The sequence below is a fragment of the Micropterus dolomieu genome, linkage group LG18 (genome assembly GCF_021292245.1).
Source record: "Micropterus dolomieu isolate WLL.071019.BEF.003 ecotype Adirondacks linkage group LG18, ASM2129224v1, whole genome shotgun sequence".
Taxonomy (NCBI): Eukaryota; Metazoa; Chordata; class Actinopteri; order Centrarchiformes; family Centrarchidae; genus Micropterus; species Micropterus dolomieu.
Genome location: NC_060167.1, coordinates 27552895 through 27576023, shown reverse-complemented (window position 1 = coordinate 27576023; position 23129 = coordinate 27552895). Strand labels below are relative to the sequence as shown.

Here is a 23129-nt window from a genome sequence, read left to right as displayed (position 1 = left end):
TGTATCCAAATCCGGCTTTAAACTTCTCCACAACAGTATCTCGGACCTGCCTGGTGTGTTCCTTGTTCTTCATGATGCTCTCTGCGCTTTAAACGGACCTCTGAGACTATCACAGAGCAGGTGCATTTATTCGGAGACTTGATTTCACACAGGTGGATTCTATTTATCATCATTAGTCATTTAGGTCAACATTGGATCATTCAGAGATCCTCACTGAACTTCTGGAGAGAGTTTGCTGCACTGAAAGTAAAGGGGCTGAATAATTTTGCACGCCCAATTTTTCAGTTTTTTATTTGTTAAAAAGGTTTGAAATATCCAATAAATTTCGTTCCACTTCATGATTGTGTCCCACTTGTTGTTGATTCTTCACAAAAAAATTACAGTTTTATATCTTTATGTTTGAAGCCTGAAATGTGGCAAAAGGTCGAAAAGTTCAAGGGGGCCGAATACTTTCGCAAGGCACTGTATATATATATATATATATATATATAAGAAGAAAGCTGATGTTTGGTTTACACAATGATTTTAGGAAACACAAGCCTGTACTGCCCACTATTCCTGAGTAAAGCAGCAGCAGTATTTCCTGCTTGTTTGAACAACAAGTCCATCTGAAGACAGATGTAAGGTTTCCTGTTCAAGGAAACAAGCAGTAAACTATGTCAAATGAAAATGAGACACTTGAGGCCTGTAAAAAAAAGAATTCCAGACGGGCAGCCAGTGGAGAAAAATAAATTCACAGGACACAGTGCTGCTGTAATCACACTGTCAATAACCCTGCTCTGACAGATGTATTATAATAAATTAAATATTTATCTTACATATCAAATGCATTGCACAAAAAATCCCAATGGGTCAAGCAAAACATTAATTTGTGTTGTTTATCTGCTAAAAATTTGTGGAAAATATAAAAATGACATTCATAGAAATACAGAGATTTATTTAAGAACTATGCCTAAAACTAGTCTACCATACAAGTCTGGGGATCACTAAGTGCTATTTCAGTTTTATTGACATTCTTGTTTAGTTCAATTCAGTAACTTCTGAAAACAAACACAAACAGCTTTTTCAAGTCTACGGTCTGTGTGTGACACCATTTTTGGATCCAGTGGTCAGCTCCTAAAGAAATCTCTGAAATAATCTCTCCACCAAAATAATTCCTCCTCTGAAACCCATAAAGGCTGTTTTTCTCTGCTGGAACATTTTGTGCGCTCTTGTGTTTTGCTGTGAGAATAAGGCAGAGTAGAGGACATATGATTCTTATATTACGGTGGTATATTGCATTTCACAGAATCAGGTTCTGGGTCAAGGTATAAACATAAATGTGCTACACCATACATTCCCTAATGCCTTTATATGCTGACTTAAGGTCTAGACGGATTGAAGTGAGACAAAAACAGGTGGCGATACAGAGGCCAAAGATAAGGTGGAGGTGGAGGTCTCTGGTTTCGGTCCACACCTTTCATTTTCACAGCTGGGAATGTGTTCTGCTCGGACTTTTGTTGAGTGATAGTACTTTAAATGTGAAATGTCATCAAAGCTAAAAACCCGTCAACAGGTAACACTGTTCAACACTGTCTCAAGACCCTGAATGTGTGGAGGATCTGTTACAGTCTTGTGTGGGTTGTGATTGTGGTCTCCAGTGTTCCAGTGTATGGAGTCACGAGTGTGCCACCACAATAATTGCATGATTTCTTCTGAAGCCAGACCAACACTGGACTTTTGAAATAAAAATTCTGGATCTTAAAGAATTGTGACCATGTTATGTACAGAACTATGTAATGTAGAAAGACTCTGGCAAATTACCTCAAACTCGTCTTTGGCATTTCTATACAGTTAATTTTTCGGTCTAGCCTAATTTGTTTTGTTTGAGTAATTTTGCACAAAATCCATTTTTCAAGTTATTCAGAAATTTCTCAAGGATGTGGATTCAACTTAAAAATGAGTGTTAAATTCGACTCTTTTTATAATAAATATATAAATTGATACCTTAAAATATAATAAGAATGATATTATAAATTAATTAATTAAATGAGAATTTAATGCTGGCAAACTTCAGACTCCATATCTGTGTGCCACCACTTACAGGAGTGCTATATAGAGTGACTAATCTTTAGGTCATACCTTGTCCCAGTCGGGCGCCAGTCAAAGCCTCTTTGGCGCTACCGAACCCCAGCTCTCGACACACCACGGTGGCAGCTCGAATGTTCCAGTTGTCGTCACACACTGTCCCCCACTCCCCGTTCTTCAACACCTCTACTCGCCCTTCGCCAATCATAGCTCCACCCCTTAGACGCACCAAGGGTTGCTACGGAAACAGTCCCCCAGAAACTAAAATGAGTGAAAATGCTTCAGAGAAGAGTCTTGTAAATTATTATTGGTCAAATCTAACAGCAAGTTTAAATTAACTTTAGTCTTTTTGTTTTTTACTTTTGTTGGTAAACAACATTTAATTTGGACATAATGGGCTTCTGTCTTCAACAATGTCAGTTAAATATGTACAATATTCTTAATCGGATATTCTCAGAACTATGATTTGCTTAATTAATTGTTGCTTGTTTTGCAGGCTACTGAGAAAATAGGTGTTTCCTTGGTAATAACTTAACCAATAAACAATAAACACCAAAAGGTAATACTGATAATTGCATTGTATCCATAACAGTTGACAGATGTTTAGCATTCAGTGTGTCCAGTTTCAATCACAGAGACTAATATCAGCCATGTGGCACCATAAAATGACTTGCTGTCAGAAAGTCTGTCGATATTTTTCAGTTTTTTGTTGTTCTCCCACAAGGGAAGACTCCTCCAGATGGTATTACTCTTTCACAGAATACATGACTGTTTTCTTCCTTATTAGAAACACTCAATTTTTCCATGCCTCTGATTCTGCACAGTCTAACAAAATCACCAAAATCCAATGCAATTATTGACCTTAACCTTGCCCTCCTCGTATGACAAGTCCCACACATTATCTTTTTTATTTCTATTGGCTTTAGCATGCACTGCAGTTAAAGCCCAGTGTTCCTTTCTGCCTTATTATGTCCATTGAAGATCCCCATTGTTCAGTCAAAAACTCAAATAACACGCAAACTTCACACAGAAAGGACAAGAGCTTAGTTTCAAAACCAGGACTTTCTGGCTGTGAAGCGACAGAGTTAACCTCTGATCCACTGTGCAGCCAAGCATGCGCAATCTGACCTACCTCCACCCTGTAGGCCTTCCTGAAACCGGCGCTGACGCTGGGTGCAAAGGCGCGTCCAGGCACGCAGCTGACCACTACAGGCATTCCTTGCTCACAGGTGCGGTTACCCTTCAGCTCGATCTCTCGGCCCAGCTTACAATCAGACAGGTCGGCCTCGTTGCCTGTGCAGTTGACAGAGAAACCCCAGTAGTTCTTCTTACGACGCTTAGCCAGCAATCTGAGAAGGAATTATACAAACTATTACAAATCATGCTCTTTTTCTATTCACTTGTATAACTTGCTGCCAACCACACAAAGCATGTTGTTGTTTTAAGTAAATGAATCACAAATGTCATTCCAACATTTCAGGTACCCACAGGTATCAGTCCATGCCAAAACCTGCAGACCTGAAACCTGCTCCAGAAGGGAAATCCATCACATTGAACATGTCCTTTTTGTTATTTTATGTTATGTCATCATTTCATGTAGAAGAGCACGTAGGATGTTTTTCCATTCTTTCTCACACTTGTCTAAAATATTAACAAGCTGTTTTACGGGAAGTGGGAATTTTAGTTATTTAGTGTGAGGAATTCAACGTCCATCCCATGCTGTGAGGCACAATGGGGGTATTGATGTGAGAATACCTTAAGATTCTCATGACCCCCATACTTGAATGGAAGTCATCAACTAAGGGTCATTGAGGAACCCAACAACACTGGACCTTGATGCAGGTCCAAGCCTGGGAAGAAGCAGACCATGTAATGAAACCAGCATGAGCTACATTTACAGCCCTTCAGTTCTTACAGTTTTTAGCTCCAAGTTGGTTCGAATACAAGGACCATTTGTGGTCTGCGGAATTTGAAGAGATGCCAAACTTGATTGAGAGTTTTTAATTTTGTCAGACTGTTATCGGCACGTTTGGTGATAATACTGCTGTCCTTTGTTGCTCCAGATTAAAGGCAGACTTGTGACCTTTCACCAGTAATCTATATGAGACCACAGCAGCATCATCATCATCTTACGTGAAACAATAACAAAGTGTTCTTTGCTGGTTTTATGTGTCTTATACATCCTTCATTCAAATGCATCCACATGTAAGATCTGCATTAAATCAGATGTGATCATGTCTACCAAAGCTATAACAAAAGAAACATTTTAAATCAAAGTCTTTGCCTTAATCTTAGCATATCATAGACATCACTACCCAAAGCCAGAAACATTAATGTGATGATCCATGTGCAGATCCAGTCACATTATACATGATCACCCCATTGAGTATTTGTATATAAACGTATATGTGATGTCTCTCTTGTCTGATTTGGCTGTGGTTGAACTGTGGTTCTGGGAGCCTTTTGTTACTCTTAGAGGGCAGGTAGCCACATTTGTTTTCTAAAATACAAGTTGAGCTGTTTAAGAGAGAAACACGTTAATCTCTTTCATGCAGTTACCAGATTTACTCATGTGGTTATTCTCTCATGTGCAGTGAGCATCTGTTTTGATCTTCAGTTCCATAGTTGGCAGCTAAAAATTACAAGATACAAAGTGTTCTAGGAAGTAGCTGGCTTTGTGTAAGGCTACATATTGACTGTGACATTTAAGGCAGGCAGCATGTTAGCACTCATGCTCAGAGGGAAACAATTACATGCAGCCAAAAGAGCCACTGTTTCACAGGGTATAGCAGTCGTTTCCCAGCAAGGCCCATCCTTCATCCTCTGAAACTTCCTCTCGCAGTGTTTGGCTTCTTGTCAAGAATCTCCTGGTTCTGTTTAATCTCAGTGTGCAAAATGGATGAAGGGTTGAGGGATGACGAGTGTAAACAAACGTAGTTATGTAATGTTTCCGTAACGCATCACGAATATCAGCAGTTTAAAAAACTTCCAGGACATACATATAATATGTAATATTTTAGCATAAAAGTTGTTTATGTCATAAAGAAATGTGTGGTGTTCCTCAAATGAGAAACACGAACACATTTGTAGGTGTGAACGTAAAATGTAAAATTTATTATATATGTAGCAGTAATATATTTCCATTACCTAAACTGTATTTAACTCAAATACAGTAAAAGCTAAATATTTATGTTAAAGTTCAACTCATGTGAAGACTTTCATTATATTTAATTGGCCTTAGCCTGCTGCTGGCCCAGCACCATTACTCACTTGTAGGGTCGGGTATTCACGCGTTTCTCCCCAGGGAAGCCATACATGCCACAGATGACCCTGGTGTTCATCTCCGTCCAATCCTCGTTACAGACCTGTCTCCACTTGCCCCCGTCTTTCACCTCCAAAAAGCCATCAGTGATGGGAATCCTTTTTCTGTGAGAGTAAGTGGCCCTGATCTTTACATCCTCCACCTGCACCGTCACACCCTGAAAAACCCAGCAGAGGAAATGTTTCATCCCATTACAGATAATGTACATAAAGTTAGACTTCTGAAAGTAAACTTTAGTCCAACTGTGCTGAACACAGACTATGAGCTTTGTTCAATGCTGTTCTTTTAGGGTTACTTTAATTGTCATTCAACATCAGACAACAGCTTCAGCCAACCACTGACCAAAGACCGGACCACAGCAAGATTAAAGCTTCATGCATTTTTTTAAAAAACTTTAAACTTTAACTTTTGGTCAAGTCTGAAATATCTTAATAACCACAGTTAAATTGTGTTTGCAGATATCCATGAGGATGAATCCTAAGGACTTTGGCGATCCCCTGACCTTCCTTCCAGTGCCACCAGCCAGCTGACATTTGTAGTTCTAAGTGAAATATCTTGAGATACTGGATGGATTGCAATGAATTTGCTACACATGTTCATGTCCCCCACAGGATGAATTGTAATAACTTAGGCGATCCTTTGACATTTTATCTAGTGCCATCATCAACTTCCTCCGCTGTGAGTTTGTGTTTAGTGCTAATTGGCAAATGTTAGCATGCTAACACGCTAGACTAAGATGGTGAACATGGTAAACATTATACCTGCTTAGCATCAGCATGTTAGCATTGTCACTGTGAAGATGTTAGCATGTTGATATTAGCATTTACCTCAAAGCACTGCTGTGCTTACCCATAGACTGTATATATACAGTCAATGGTAATTAAGAGATGAAAATTGTGCAACTCTTACCATGTAATAGGATAGGTAAGTCCACCTGCCTCAAAGAGGTGCTTAGAGTTACATTAGTCTGTGCTGCTGAGTTTTAGTGACACATCACCATGTTCTGAATAATGTTTGTACAAGTAAAATTAGGGGAAACAGGGAATAGCGGACTTAACAAAGTGAAAAACTGAAAGATACTGATGGGGGAAAATCTAACTATTGGTATGTTAGAATATGACAGATTGTCCTTTTACCCAGGATTGTCCAATAAACCCAGTCTGACCCCTTATCAGAAGTATCTAACATTTTGTTTTTTCATGTTAACCATGTCAAATCAAACAAAGGACGCACTAAGTGGTTAAAATTTTTGTTTGTGAAATACCTTGATGACCTAAAATGTCTGCATTCCCTCGCAACTTTAAATTCCCTCTAAATCATGTTTCCTTGAACTTGCATCCTTACATCACATTCAACTTACTGAATTCTACCGTGAAGTTTCTGTAAACTATACTGACATACAGTTATTGCTTTATATATAAATGGTTATATAATTAGTGAAGCGAACATAATGAACTGTGAGCTGTGTGAAAGACAAGAATGTTATTTAGAGGATAGAGTTGGTTGTACGTGTGCTCTGGACTTGTACTGTTCCACTTGATATATTGTAAATACAATACAGCCTCTGAGTCATAAAAGAAGATCGTATTGTGAGGGAATGCAAATGTTCCTCTGGAAAGAAAAGAACAAAATCCCACTGAAACCTCTTAGGGACTGCACAGCTTTGACATACATATGCTTAAAAATACAGCAAGTCAAGTTAAAAAATCTGAAGATGAAATCTTTGTTTAAACTTGTTAAGTGTTGCCGAGAGGCCTTAGGAGGTTGGATGAATGTCTGGAATTTTTTCTCGATCTTTGTTGCGTCTTCAGAGTTAATAGCTGAAGGACACGTAGGGAGTCCGTGGACAATATACATAACAGCACAGATCTGTCAAAACCAGCAAACAGTGATGATTTCTTTTAGTAGCAATTCACTGGGGTTATATACTTGGTAAAAAGTTACTGAATATCCACATATGATGTGAAATATATCAATGTCATATTCACACTATAACACTGAGTCGAGAAGCTGAAACTAACCAGTAGGGCAGAAAAGGTGAAATACGACTCTTTTCCCTACGGGGAAGTTTGGTAGAAATCTAGGCCAAATGTCTCTTCAAAGACCTGTCTGCTAGCATCTTGGATTTCTTGGGCGGCCAGAAAACAGAGAGCACTGTTGGGAGAAGTTAAAAAATAAAAAAGTTATCCATGGGTTAAGCTGCGGTGATAGAGTTCAGGTGGGGAGAATGTCTGCGGGTGGTCCACAATCTACTATAAAGACCAGGGGTCCCCAACCACAGTTAAGATAATGTGTCCTGACGACTTCCAAACCACGAAGGAATGGTAGCCTTTGACCTCCAGGGCCTTATGGGAAAACAGCTACCTAATAACTCATTGTTCATTTTGCTACTTGAGCCAAGTTCTACACTTTGTTCCTGGCAGGGTGTGAGGCAGCACTGTGGACGCCAAGAAGAGCCACAACTCTGAGCTGCTCTGTGGCGTGCTCAATGCCGATCTCAGTAACAGCCTGCTTTATTAACTCTGCTAAAGAACATCTAGGAATGTCTCCCTGAAATATTAAATGTTTGCCCACAGGGTGGCTTCCTGAGATGGCGTCAGGCTGATGGAATGTTCAAGGTTTCAGGGTATCTAAACACTAATGACTGCAATGTAGGAGGAGCCACAACTAAGTCAGACTGTTACTTCATTGACCCCAGTCCTCCCACTGACCGCAGTGGTAAGAGCTTTCAAGAGATTCCTGCTGGTAAAAGCATGACAGAGTGTTTTCCGTCTGTGCCTGGCAGGATAGGACAGTATGGAGACGTGATCATGATCAGGGATCTGGTGTTCTCAATTTAAAACCTTATCTTAGTCCTGTGGTTTACTTTGCTTCAATATAAAATGAATGATGCAGAGATTATTCATTATGGTATAAAAAACATGAAGCTAATTAAAAACACGTCACAACAAAAAGAAAAGAAGAAAAGAGGAGAAATGTGTAAAACATACTGGCAAAACTGAGGTACATCTGATACAGAACATGGAAGCAAACGGAAAATGTGAGTTATCAAAGTGAAGCCAGGTGTGAAGACAAAAATACCAGACGGGAGACGGGGTACGAGGTGTGTTAGAAATGGGGAGCTGAGATGGGTTTGACCAGTGTTGAACTTGGCACAGACAGAGGAAACTGGCCGTCTGATCGTGTGAGGTTAGAGAGAAGAAGACGGATACCCACAGCTGGGATCAGTCCAGGCGCCCCCCCAAAACCCATCCACCAGACAAAAACTCTGCATAATCCTGTCTGGTCGAGGCCCAAATCCATACACTAGTCACTTTTTTAGCACTCTTTGTAGAAAAACAGAGAAAAATTACAATACAGCACAAAGAACATGGAGCCATGATGATATTTCTTTTCACATTCTATGACTAAATGGCGAACCATTCCTTTAAGTATAGGATCTCCAAACTTTGACCATTTTGGAAACCAGATCTGCCTAGATGTGTGATGGGGGAACAGGCTTTGCATTCTGCAGGTCACACTGAGGTTAATTCTCAACAGGACATTTCTATGGGGTTACCTCATCTTACATTCACTCCCTGACCATAGTGCTGTAGTGATTCATTCATCCTGTCTTTTTTCCAAAAGTACTCTTTTCCTGTTCAATGTGAAAATTCATCAATGGCCAATATTTTATAATTGAAATGTTTAGACCTGGTTAGCTGGACTTAACTAATTGAAATTGTTCATTGAAAAAATAAGCCATTAATCATTAGCTATTTATTAAAATATATATTTACTGCAATATTCCTTAAATAAAGTCACACATTCTTGGTCTTGTTTGTAAGTGGTGAGTTACCAAAGAAAGGAAACATTCCTCATTTAGCTCTATTCATTACTAGTCTCTGAAGTGAGCTTTGCCATTAATGAACTATTTCCAACTGGAGAACGGCCTTGTTTTTCTGACTGGGTCCCCCTCAGCGAGTAGATGTGTGAACACGAGACTGTGGTCTGGCCAGAGTCTGACTAATGCTTTCACTACCGTGCATTTCGTCTGCTTTATTCAACCTTCCAGCCCAGCCGCACATTTAGCTACACATGTCCTCCCAGACTACCGCCCACCCACCCACCCCCGACCCACCTTAAAAACCTTGGCATGTATGAATGATAATCACGCCACAGTTTAGATGAAAAACAGGAGAACACCAGGGCTCTTTGAAATGACTTTCACATCTGCCCCACCCCACTTTCTGCCTCACTGGCCCCCGGTTTGCTCAACTGACTAACTAAGGAAGTGTGCGTGTGTGTGTGTGTGAGAGTGAGAGAGAGAGAGTAGCTGTGTGCTTTGCATCTGGAATATCCATCGGTGAGTGTACTGCTCTCATCGTGGAAATGAAAGCAACTATAGGAGGTCTAGACGCAAGTACAAACACACACACGCACCTCAAACTTATAAAGGCCCGTATTTCATCATTGAAATATTTAGTCTGGTCAGCTGGACTTGACTGTAGCATGACTGGCTGTGTTGGAAATGGCCATACTACACATATTGATGATTACCTATTTATTCAAATAAGTGTTAATTGTAATCTTGTTCATATTAGAAAAGTATTAGTAAGTTTTTTCTTATAATGAATTTTTCAGAAATTGATTTACAGTTTAAATTAAATTTATAGCATAGCAGTTATAAACCCTCAAGCGCTCCAGGTCTGCATTTAAATTGCTTCACATGTAGTTAAAGGAATAGTTTGACAGTTTGGGAGAACATCTTATTCGTTTTCTTGCTGAGAGTTCAATGTAAAGCAAAACAAAAAAAACTGTTTGCCTTTTAAATATGAAGCTACAACCAGGAGATTGGTTTAGATTAACATGGAGCTAGGTAGCCTGGCTCCATCTAAAGGTAACCTCCCCCACCTCCCCCCAAACCGCACCTCTAAGTCTCTCTAGTTAACATGTTTTATCTTGTTGGTTTAATCTGCACAAATACAGAAATGTAAAAACAACAATATGTAGTTTCACAAGGTGTTACATGTCCCAACGCAGTTACTTCCTGGAGTCTTGTCACTGCGAGTTTGCTAGATGAAAAGCTCACTGCTCCCAACCAAAACATATTCCAATAAAACTGTTACAAATGTTTACTGCATTATAGTATTATACTGCATTTCTCTCTGAAACATGTTTTTAAGTGACTTGAATTGTATATTATCTGATACAATAGTCTGGATGCATATGTGCACTGCACATACAATAATTCACATTTACTGAGTCAGCACACTGTGCAAACAGTAAATCATAAAGTCCAGGTATGAATGATTCAAGTCTAGACTTTGGGCACTCTGCAGCCCAAATGAGAGCTAAGTCCACGGTGGGATCCAGCTGTTGAACATGCGGTGGATCTGTGGGTTACTCTATCTGCAGGAGAAAAACTGGCTTCAGCCTCCTGACATGCATCAACCTTTTCTCCCCTCGATCACTCCCCTCCTCACAAGCCTCTTGCATACATCATGTTGGCGGGTTTCCTTTTTGTTATTTAGCAGCGAATGTTAGGAACTGAAATTCTTGTAAGCATAAGGAGGTGCGACCTTTGCTCTGTATACATGTGTAAAGAATCAAAAGGCTTTTATCCAGTGAATTCTGTTATCACAACTGGCTTCTGACGTCTTTTTGTTTGTGATTCAAGAGTAAGTGTTTGGTTGGAGTGAACGCATTAAGTGATGTGGTGGGAAGCTGCAGCTGCTTTTGGTGCTCATTTTTTTCTCATCACTTCAGGGAGACTCATCTAAACCTGTAATCTGTTTATAATGATGTGCGGTGTTCTGCAAGCATTAGTGCGCGATTTATATAGCTGGAAATTGCATATTGGTTTGGGAACAACCAAAAACCTACAAATAAGCTTACATACATATATATAAAAACAGAAATTTCAGGCATCTTCCAATGAAGGGCATGCATTTAGAAATGATCCTGTTGACACTTATGACACGTGCAGCGTACCATTCACACGTGAACAACAACCAAACATGGCAAAGTCTCCACTAAGAGATGACAAACAAAGTTTCCTGCCATCTTAGTGTTTGGTTCTGTTGGCAAACGTAATCCTCCCCTACTGACTGAAAGACCTCATCTGTCATAATCTCCTCCCTCTGCCACAAACACATGCTAATAAATAAAGCAACTGTATCTGGTTAGACAGAAAATAATAAGACAATAAGAAAATAAATCGATTCCAGAAACAGTTTATGTAATGGTTTGGGGCATTAAATGCTGCATGTTAAAATAATTACCATTATTAATGACAATGATTCAGTCATCCAGGAACGTATATTTTGTTGTTGTTAGGACAAACTAGCTGATAAAGGTTGTCATTGTAGGAACATTGTAGGACAGATCAGCATTAAAGAATGACATTACTTGAACAAAGCAGCAGTTCAGAGGTTAAATGACGACAAGAGCTTGGACTACTTGAGAAAGACCAGATTAGTGTAAAACTTGATATTGACTCCAGACTGTATAAATGCTAATGCTCTAATAGTAGTTTTGCTTCTAGGGTCTTGAAGCAAACTCGTGCCAGTGGAAACTGCTGTTTTCATTAATGACAGACTGATGTTTTCAGTGGACTATTATTTGTGGTCAAAGCTGAACTTGCCTGAGTGAGCTGGTCTTTACAGCATATTCCCATATACTGTAAAGTAGTCTCATGATGTTTCTTACTTCACAAAAACAAAATAATTGTTGTTTCAAGCATTGTTATGACATGTAGATTTACCCTACAGTACACTACTAAAAAAATGCTCTAATACTTACTAGAATAAATTGCTGGAGCCTAAAAGAAGTAACTGAAATTCAGAATCTCCACTTAAATCATATCAACATAAACAGACACGTCTCTGACACTGACACTATAAGTGGAGAAAATGCACATGTAAGCTTTACTATCTGTATTTCTTGAAAATTGGAAAGCATTCACACAGAAGACAAAATACCAGTTGCTCAACCCTTTCAGCATTGACCTCTGCTTGGACTGAAGTGCAAACTCAGTTAGGGTGTTAACTTTCCAGATTGAGCACAGAATGTCAATTCATGCTGTGAATAAACAGATTGAAGGAACAGCGCTGCCCATTGCTGACGTCAGCTCAAGCATGGTTTAAGAGGTGTAGCAACACCTTTTCCCATTCCTCTCCCCTGCGACTTGAAAGGCTACGGGCAGGAAGTATTTACAGGGTGGGGGACTGAAATGCAGTAACACGCCAGAGACCCTAAATACACAAGACAAATATGGAACAAGAGTTGTTCTGCTTACATACGCGACCTCTAAAAAAACTGTTATGAATAGGGTCAGTCCATTATTAAATACTTCAATTTCTCCTGTCTTCTGTTCCTCCATTCCCATGACTCAACTAGGCATAGGAAAGATACACAGGGATTTCAGATGCTCTCCTCAGGCATGTTGTCTTAACTGAATCCAGTAAAAACACAACCACTGTTCTGGCTGTCGTAGCGAGTTTAATAACCCAGCCAAATCTCTCAAATTACTTCTAGTATGAACAAACAAAACACTCTGGTATAAATGCAGTCATAAAGTGTTATAGCGTCAACTGTCTCTCTCGCTGCAAAGGAAATGTTGCTTCATCTCTGTTTTATTGGGGGAACCCTCAGTGGCTGTGTGTTTAAAAAAGTCTTCTCTGACAAGCTGAAGAATACCTCTCTTCTCTCCCTCCCTTTCTCCCGTCACGTCCACAAACCCACACTGACTTTCCATCCGGAACAAAGGCGTTCTCTGCAGCCAGACAGGATGGTCTTCCCCCTCTCTGAGTCATCTTCAAAAACTCCAAAGGCTGCACAGTGGGGGTCTGGTGTGGGCAGGGACAGACTAATAGGGGGCTGGCAAAGTCATCAGTGTAAATGGTGGGGTGGACAGCTCGACATTATACGCTGACTTGTGGATTATTTCACTGGGTTTATGTCATGGCAGATGTGACTACCTATACAAGGAAGAACCACTGTGTCATTTTGTCCAGACATACTGATTAAGTATCCATTAGGCCATTATTTTTATTACTAGTTCTATCCATTTAATCATACAGAGTACAAACTACTGTAGCCGGTTCCACCAGCTGTTCTAGCTTCTTGTTAACTAAGCCCCGTTTTAATACAAGAGTTTACAAAGTGGAGGCTTATGCATTACTAAATTAAAACAGATTACACACATATAGAATTTAAATAGAGATGAATTGTAACAAAACTTTTACGCCTACAAACCTCTAGGTGTAACTGTTAGCAAGGTAGCTAGCTTAACTGACAAAATTAACGTTAGCATGCCAATATCTTAACCCAGAGTTAAGAGTAAGAGGTAAAAATATTCCAACATCACACTTTTTCAGATATCTCCAAGCCTGCAGTTTTGCCTCCAAACATTTCTTATCCCAAACCGCCAAATAAAGACTCAGAATATGATCTATTAAATCTGAATCCATGGAACAGAGGTCAGATCTCTAAGACGTATAATTTAATACATAATAATATAATTATCCCCCAACACACACTAAAATATGTGAAGCCTGGGAAAGGGACCTGGAAATTGTAATCCTGGATGATGTCTGGGCTAAATGAATCTCCAGCATACACACCTGCTCTATATGTATAAGGCATGGACTGATACAATTCAAGGTATTTCACAGAGTCAATTACTCCAATGACAGGCTAGGTAAGATCTATCCATCTGTTCACCCTATCTGCCCTAGATGTGGAAACTCTGTGTCACTGGGTCACACGTTCAGGTCATGTCCCTCCCTAGTTGATTTCTGGTCCTCCATATTTGACTGCCTTTTAGCTTTATGCAACACATCCCTCAAACCCAATCCACTCACTGCTATATTTGGAGTCACACCCTCGGAAATACATACCACAAGTACACAAAAGAGAGCAGTAGCATTCTGTAGTCTCATAATAAGTAGGGTAATCTTAATGAATTCGAAATCTAATAAATGCCCACCCTTCAGGAGATGGATCCAGGTGGTGCTATCTTTACTTCAGCTAGAAAAGATTAGACATACACTGAAAGGTTCTTGTGACACATTCAATGGAGTGTGGGCTTCCTTCATTGAATATGTGAAGAAGTTGAATCTCTAACAGACCATGTTATCTAAGCACTCTCTCTAGTCAACTGTCTGACTAGCCCATTGATATACCTCTGCAGAATTGGATCTTGTGGGCTTTTTTGGGTGTTTTTTGTACTCTTGGTCCCATGGAAGGGTATATGGGGAGGGATAAGGGGAGGGTACCAATATGGGACTATGTTTCAAGTTTGTATGTTTGTATATGTATGTATGTATGTATACTGAACAAAATTATAAACCCAGCACTTTTGCTTTGCTCCCATTCATCATGAGCTGAACTCAAACACCTAAGACTTTCTCTATGTACACAAAATGCCTGTTTCTCTCAAATATTGTTCACAAATCTGTCAAAATCTGTGTTAGTGAGCACTTCTCCTTTGCCAAGATAATCCATCCACCTCACAGGTGTGGCATATCAATATGCTGATCAGACAGTATGGGTATTACACAGGTGTACCTTAGGCTGGCCACAATAAAAGGCTATTTTGTACTGTATATGCAGTTTATGTACTGCATATACAGTACAGTTCATGAATGATTGCTTTTCATTAGACAATGCTACAGATGTTTCCTCTAAACTGATTTACACATTATTAGAGTCTTTACTAGCTGAGACATATCTTACGTTTTAATGGTGCAACCTGATTTATTAAACCACTAATTTGAAACCAGCTACAAAGGACTTAGGAAGGATTTTATCCTCAAACTTAGAGAGAGATTCACAAAAAGCTGCTTCAGCCCAGTCCTGGAAGCAGATTTTTTTTCAAGAGCCAGGTTTGGAGCAGGGGTGTAAAAGTTGAATCAAAAAGAAAAAAGATATTTCATCACATGACAAATTTGGTGTATTCTGTTTCACAACGGTAAATCGGTAAATCACAACAATCTAAAGACTTCATTTCAATGCAATGCAGCAAAATACTGCTCCTTTTAATATATATAGACACACAGACATCACATTTAATTCCCAGATCTGTCTAGTTTATTCTGGAAAGTTGGAAGTATTTGAAGAAAATACTTCACTTTGAGCAAGCTGGAGCAATGCAGCGCATGATAACATTTTTCTTTCATCCTAAGCCCATCCCTTTTTTCTCATTGTGCTGAACAGCTGTCCAGGTTACGTGTGTGTACTTGTGTGGATGCTACTTGAGTGTTATTAATTATGTGATCAAGAGAGCCCACCCTGGTGTTTACATTTGTGTGAGTTTTATGTACGTGTCCATTTACTGTAAGTGTACAGTACGTTTGTGAGCATGTTGCTCGATGGGAACCTACCTCATGGCTGTTGGCTTGGTTCTGGATGAACTTGAAGCCTGGAATGCGCTTCTGCGTGCACGCCACTCCGACATCCTCTGAATGTCTGCAGTCAGACACTCCAAATCCATTGGACTGACACTGAGCCAGGCTCTTCTCTCCACCAGTGCAGTGCACATTGTCCAGCCAGATATGGCCTGTCAGGTGAGAGGCGAAGACACAAGCAAATGGATATATGTTGTCATGCAGATAATAATTAATAATAATTAGTCATTTAGCTGACACTTTTCTTGCAGCAGATCCAATAAGCAGTTTATGTTTGCTTTGTTTAATTTAGTTTTGAATGGATGACACTGATGAGCAGTGCCTATACAGGAATTTGTCTTTTTTTTCCTGTAGGACAAACATGACCTATTACTTTTGTTTTGCTTTACTTTGCCTTTTGTGGTAGTAAACTTAATATCTTTGGGTTTTGTCACATTTTTAAAAACATTTTATAAACCAAACGATTAATCGATCATTCAAGACAAACAGATACATTGTTGTATTTAGACTGTAACTTTTTGCAATGCGGCTTTCTTGGACATTGAATATATGACTAAATTTAAAGATACATAATTCTGTTATGAAATGTATTATACTGTGTATCCCGGTGTGAGGTTGACACTTGCAGGGCTGGTGCTGCACACTTCCCACCGAGCTACATGGGGCCACAAGCTTCAATACCCAGTACCTTTCCCTAATAAGGGATTAATTCATGACAAGAGTGGTTATGACATCGCACCTTGACAGCTTCAGCCATGTGTCACACCCTATTGACTTCCATTTCAGCGTTTGCACTTTAGTCTACCCACAGAGACAGTAAACCCTGTCACGTGGAGATGCGTTTGGTCTCCAACATAACCTGATGCATTCTTCCAGCTAAAACGTGTCCAATAAATGTTGTCATGGCTGAAGCGTATCATCTGCTGCACAGCTGGCTGTTCTGAATCAACCGTGAAGGGAAACCACATAGCTGTGGCCATGGAAACCATCAAGAGACTGCTCTTCACTTTGACAGTCTCAACATGTTGCTGAGAAACATCCTGATCATACCAAGGAATTGACTGCATGTTATACAGTCACGTAGCCGCCTCCTGGCAGAGAGATCATTTCCCCAGGAACATTTTCAAATTAAGAGCCAAGTTTTCTGGTGATGAAATTTCGCAGAGTTCCCAAGTGAGACCCAGTTTGGTCTCAGTACACCTTTGTCTAAACAAATTTTCAGCATTGCCAGTCGTGATAAATCTGGATTGCTGTGTTAAACCTACCATTCACAGGCCTTATGGGGATGTAATTTCACAAGCCAGTGAAAAGAGCAGGGAACATAGCGCACAGCAAGCCATGACTTTTCTGATTGAGCTCCTAAATAAGATCTAAAGATCTAAATAAAACAGATTTTGTGGAGTTGCAAACAATCCCGTTTCGAGTTGTAGCCTGAAGCTGAGTAGTATTCACTTTACTAATATTTTCTTACATATCCAACACATTTTTTTTTTTACAATTGCAAATAATAGCTGTATAAAGGCTGCTGAGGGTCTGATTTGCACATCCCTGCAGGAAAAACACTCCAAAAGGGATGTCCTCATACTTGTTATGTAGTTATGTCTTCAATTAAAAACATTTGGTGGTTTCTTTCACTGGTGCTTAAGTCATCATAACGGGAAATGGAAAATGCTCTTGATCACTTTTATAGCCATGTGTCTCCACCAAGAAGAAAACACAAACAAAAGCAGTTTCCATTCATGCACACAGCTGGTCTGGGCCTCAAACACTGTCCTTTCAAAATAATTCTCCAACAAACTAAACATCTACTTGCTAGGAAAAGGGAAATCCTCCTTATCATTACCCAACCCAATCCTGAAAGCTCCCATCTTTATATACCTACGTAATAACGCTAAAACGCAGTGCAACCAGCTGTCTGTCTGCACAGCCAGTGCAGGCATAAACATCAAACTTCTTGTTAAACGCTTCCTATAAAATAATTATGCGTGCAACATTATATGCATGGGGTATATGATTCTTGAAACTGACATAATGACTGTGAAGCCTTGGGACGCGAGTAAGTTAATTACTTCACTTTTGAAGTCGCTGGCTGGTTGTGTACGATCCAATGGGAAAACATGCACCTCTAACAAGGAACACTGAGTTAAATAACAGCTACTGACTGAGATTTGACACCAGCAGCCAGCAACTATCGCGTTTACAGTGTTGGGAATCTCATCTGGGTTTTTAAAGCAATGGAGGAGTTGAGATTATGTCTTTGTGTGCGTGTGTGTCTGGTTTACAAACTCAGTGTTTCCAGACCCTCCCCCTATCCTCAGAACTGATTGGCGTGTCTCCACTCTCTTCTAATGGGGAAACCGGTGTCTGATGGTATTAGCAGTCAGACAGGGGGAAACATGTACCTCATGGAACATATGAAACTGTATGAAGAGAGATATACTGCCTTTGAATGCGTGTGGTTGGCGGCTTGCTGAGATTAACCCCCTTATAACACCTCACCTCAGTTCTTAGACGGCTGGATAACATGATTTTAAGATGATTTTGGATGGTTTTGATTAGATAACACAAGTTTCTGGTCAAATCCTGGAAACCAACAGGTACTTCTCATTAACTCCATGCTACTTTTCTCACCTTCTCCTCTTCCGTACTTGGCTGAGGGCGACCAGGACACGGCATCCACAAAGCCAAGCTCTCTGCACACCACTTGGGCAGCGTAGATGGAGAAGTCATCATCGCACACCGTCCCCCACTCTCCATTGTAGAAAACTTCCACGCGGCCCTCGTAGTGTTTCCTCTTCTCCCCGGCTAGACGTAGCTGGATTTGTACAGGGGGGCTAGAGTCTGACTGAGCGTTGCACAGCGCCCACATGCACAGCAAGGTGGACAAGAGACAGCGAATGGCAACTGGGCACAGCATGATGCAGGACGAGGGAGGGAAAGACAGCAATCTAGGGGGAGATTTGCAGACAAAATACTGTGAGCATCGACAATAGAAGCTGTTTTTAGCTGTGTAACACTACACTGATCTATGCTTTTTGAATATTTCTTAATGAGATGGACTTTAAACATGAGATTTTCCAATTTCAAAGAGCTGAATGTTGCAGAGGCAGACAGTAATTTGTGGTGTGTGGTAGTTTTGTCCATAATTTGAGCAAGTGAGCAGTTCCATTACAAAGTCTTGTGCAGTAACAGTTTGGTTTGGCCATCATCAGGCTCCCAGAGATCCCTCGCTGGCCTCTACATGCAACCACACATATGCTTGTGAATCACTAGCAGAATTTACCACAGTTTTACAGTATATTGAGCAAATAGCAAAACTACATTTGACAGCCAGTAACAGAGAAAAGATGGAGAATTTGGAAAGGTTTGGGTGAGAACGAAGGTGATGTTGCTGACAGGTTAGCCAAAGCAACTGGACAGCCTAATAGATAGTTAATGGGGGCTCCTGCAGGGTGGGTGCCCCCGCATTTATCTGCTGATCTGCGCCTGGAGGCTGCGCAACTGAGGTTCAGAATCGAAAGTTGACTCCACCTCAATATTTCATACCAAACCATGAACGTGTCAACAGAAGGAACCAAAACCCCCCAGGGAGGAATGTTCAGGGAGTAAAGGGAGGGAAGGAAGACAGTGAAAGTAAGGAGACATCAAGTCTTGTGTTAAAAGAGGAGGGGGGCTTTCCGAGTGAACGTCATAGTAACATCCAAACAAACTGCACAGCTAACAGGCTTGAAAAAACACCCATGGAGCACACAGCCATTAAATTGCTGGACTGTGTGAGTGAAACATCTGGTTTATCTTCCCATGAAAGAAACAAGTTCTGCGGGGCAAAGGAGCTACTTTATTTTGGCCTTTTACTATCCAGTGTGTCTCTTCTCACTGCAGTTGGAGCGACAGAGTCAACAACTTTAAATTAGTCCATCAGAGTTCAGGGTGCACTTCTGAACAGCTCTGAGTGAAAAAACATCCCTCCGGTCAGCACGTGTCAACTCCGCACATCCATTTATGAAAAATTAACACTTGAATATGTGTCATGTATGTTCTAGATAATAACCTTTACAAAACCAGGGGAGACACCCCCTTCCTATAGAAGATTGTTCACAGTTAACATTTAAATCTGGCTCAGAAACCTGACTTATATACAGCATGCTGTTTTTTGTAGAAAATTGAAAACATGTAGTCTTGCATAAGAACAAAAAGGCCAAACAATAAGTGAAAGCCAATGATTGTCAAGTCAACTGGAAAATCCAAAATTCCATGCGCTGAATTTTATGCTTTCTCAGTCAAGAGCCAGAGCTCTTGTATAATCTGTTGTTCATTTCAGAAATGCATAAATCAACCATCAAGTGCTTGTTTAGCCCTGGCCAGAACAGATCCTAAAAACTCACAGTGAGTGACCAAAGACAGACCCCATGGATGTCTGGAGAGTTAGTTAGAGTGCTGCAGCTTTTTTCCAATAATTCATCCAATGTCCGCACTATAGTAAGGCATTTAAATAGTAGGCCTAGATTAAGTAGATTATGCTAATTCCTTTAAGATTTTATTATTATTAAGGTATTACGACAATGCAACACACCGCAGTTACTTAGTCCATAACTTATTCAGAGTAATCTAACTTTTGGGGGCTGCGACACTTAAATACAAGCAAGTTATTGGATGAAAAATTTAATTAAATGAGGGAGGAAATGCAAACTGACATCCTTTGTATGTTTTAAATCGTACAGAGAGGACGATAAAAGAAAATCCTAAACTTTACAGTCTGCTATGTTTCAAACATTTATGCACGTGCGCAACCACGTCCTATCAGTGGTCGACTAGCCTGTGATATCTTGGAGGTGAGAGGAAACACTTACTTTGACAGACGAAGAACAAGCAGTACACCCTTTTCCGAGACGCAGACTTTGGGGTTTCCAACCTGCTGGAGAGGATGAGATGTGAAGCAGCGGTTCTTTGTCCCTTTTAGTACTCTTCTGGCTGTTTTCTTTGCTCCCCTCACAGCTGGCCGCGCGCTCCCGTCCCACTCCTCACCACACGGAACAGCCAATCACAAACCGTCTCAGCATCCTGGACCCGCCCCCTCCAGCCCAATCACCAGGGTTACAAAAACACACAGCAGGCGTTGGAACGACCATGGACCCCATGACAGCCTAAATGTATGTTAAAATTCAATCTGCTAACATTTTATGGCTTTAATTTAACACTGCATTAATAAATCACTGACTTCTGTGGAATTTCATTTATTGTAGGTTATTACCCAATTAGGCTATAGGCTATGCTATAATGTTCTTTTATACCTTACATTAGAAGGAAAAGGAAAGTTATATTTTTTACATGGTTGCACTTTGCACTCTTCACACCCAAAACTGACCCCACATCCCCAAATTTCCTCACAGCTCACTGCTCATGTTTCATAGCATTGGGTGAAATGTTGTGGGCGCTATTTGGTGCTGAATCTTTAAAGTTCCTTTGAATAATATTTTTGATATTCTAATTGAATCAAGTGACAGCTGTAATATTTAAATGTTGTACTGCTGATTTCACTGAAAATCAACACTTGACGCTCTTTTTGTTTTGCTTATCCTATCCAATTATCAAAGGTAAAAAGAGGCTGATCAAGAGGGCCAGATGTTTTCTTAAGAGTTTGTGGACCAAATCAGTACTAAAATGGTAGGCTAGTGAATATTTTCCCAAAGGAGAACCAATGTTACCCTGGTAGTCAGATCTCGACCTTCTCTGCTATTTAGGGATGCCACAACCTAGTCAAAAATATGAATTAGGCCTCAATATAAGGGACAAAGCTTTCCAGATTGTAAGTGACCCTTCCCACCCCTTTACCAAAAATCTGTACAGCAAGCCTAATATTGAAGCCTTCCTTCTCTTCTTTTTTCATAAAATAAATCACGTATCTAGGTCCTGTCCTGTCCTTCATGTTGTTTGTTGATGCTGAGTTCTTCATGTCTGTCTTCATCAATTGTTCATTATGTGTTGTTTTTTAGTGCTATGTGGTGAAGTAAAAACTATTTCCATATTTAGATATCTAACTATCTAACTAACTCCTATGCCTATACTTCCTTCCTAATCAGTCAAGATAATCTCTACTTCTCACAGTGTATGCTTCTCTGTGGTGCTTAAGGACGCCACCATGTGGTAAGAAGGTGCTGCAAAGACTGCTCCTGGAACAAAGTAAACTAAATGGACAAATATGTCCATAGAGTACATGTGATTAAGAATATAAACATTTGTAGACATATGTAAAAACACGCATGTCTTGAATATATTAACATGAATGACAGTAACAAAGAAGTTAAAAGAAAATAAATTATCCTGAACATGTTTTACTGATGGGGCGGCACGGTGGTGCGGTGGTTAGCACTGTCAGGCTAGGTTGATTGGTTACCCTAAATTGCCCTTAGGTGTGAATGTGAGCATGAGTGGTTGTTTGTCTATGTGTGGCCCTGCGATGGACTGGCGACCTGTCCGGGGTGTACCCTGCCTTGCGCCCGATGTCAGCTGGGATTGGCTCCAGTCCCCCCGCGACCCTGTACGCAGGATAAGCGGTTGACGATGGATGGATGGATGGATGGTTTACTGATATCATTGAAATTATTCACCACCACTTTTATACTGACCGTAGCTTTTCTAGGCTTCTACACCTCATCCATTTCAGTCATCATCAATATTTCACACATTAAACTTGTTTTAATTCCTGATACATATGCAATGGTGGTACTTTTACTTTACTTGAGTCTTTCCTTTTCATGCTACATTTTTACTTATGAAAGAAAGCAATTGGGATTTAATAAGCATGGGCACTTGTTTTGTCTGAGCAAATATCATTAAGTTACAGTGGGTACGGAAAGTATTCAGACCCCTTTAAATTTTTCACTCTTTGTTTCATTGCAGCCATTTTCCAAAAATCAAAAAAGTTCATTTTATTTCTCAGTAATGTACACTCAGCACCCCATCTTGACAGAAAAAAACAGAAATGTAGAAATTTTTGCAAATTTATTAAAAAAGAAAAACTGAAATATCACATGGTCATAAGTATTCAGACCCTTTGCCGTGACACTCATATTTAACTCAGGTGCTGTCTGTTTCTTCTGATCATCCTTGAGATGGTTCTACACCTTCATTTGAGTCCAGCTGTGTTTGATTATACTGATTGGACTTGATTAGGAAAGCCACACACCTGTCTATATAAGACCTTACAGCTCACAGTGCATGTCAGAGCAAATGAGAATCATGAGGTCAAAGGAACTGCCTGAAGAGCTCAGAGACAGAATTGTGGCAAGGCACAGATCTGGCCAAGGTTACAAAACAATTTCTGCTGCACTTAAGGTTCCTAAGAGCAC

General features: G+C 40.1%; 1 protein-coding gene across 1 annotated transcript in view; it reads right to left on the bottom strand.

The window, feature by feature from the left end:
- The window catches only part of loxl2a (lysyl oxidase-like 2a), a 33966-nt gene extending 13204 nt beyond the window's left edge, over positions 1 to 20762 (bottom strand). The window contains exons 1-6 of the mRNA XM_046075962.1: positions 20631 to 20762; positions 18412 to 18728; positions 15757 to 15932; positions 5338 to 5546; positions 3200 to 3416; positions 2122 to 2305 (exon numbers count right to left, since the gene is read on the bottom strand). Of these exons, the coding sequence (XP_045931918.1) occupies positions 2122 to 2305; positions 3200 to 3416; positions 5338 to 5546; positions 15757 to 15932; positions 18412 to 18697 (1072 nt within the window). The 5' untranslated portion in view covers positions 18698 to 18728; positions 20631 to 20762. The remainder of the gene's footprint in view (positions 1 to 2121; positions 2306 to 3199; positions 3417 to 5337; positions 5547 to 15756; positions 15933 to 18411; positions 18729 to 20630) is intronic.
- Between the last annotated feature and the right edge of the window lie 2367 nt (positions 20763 to 23129).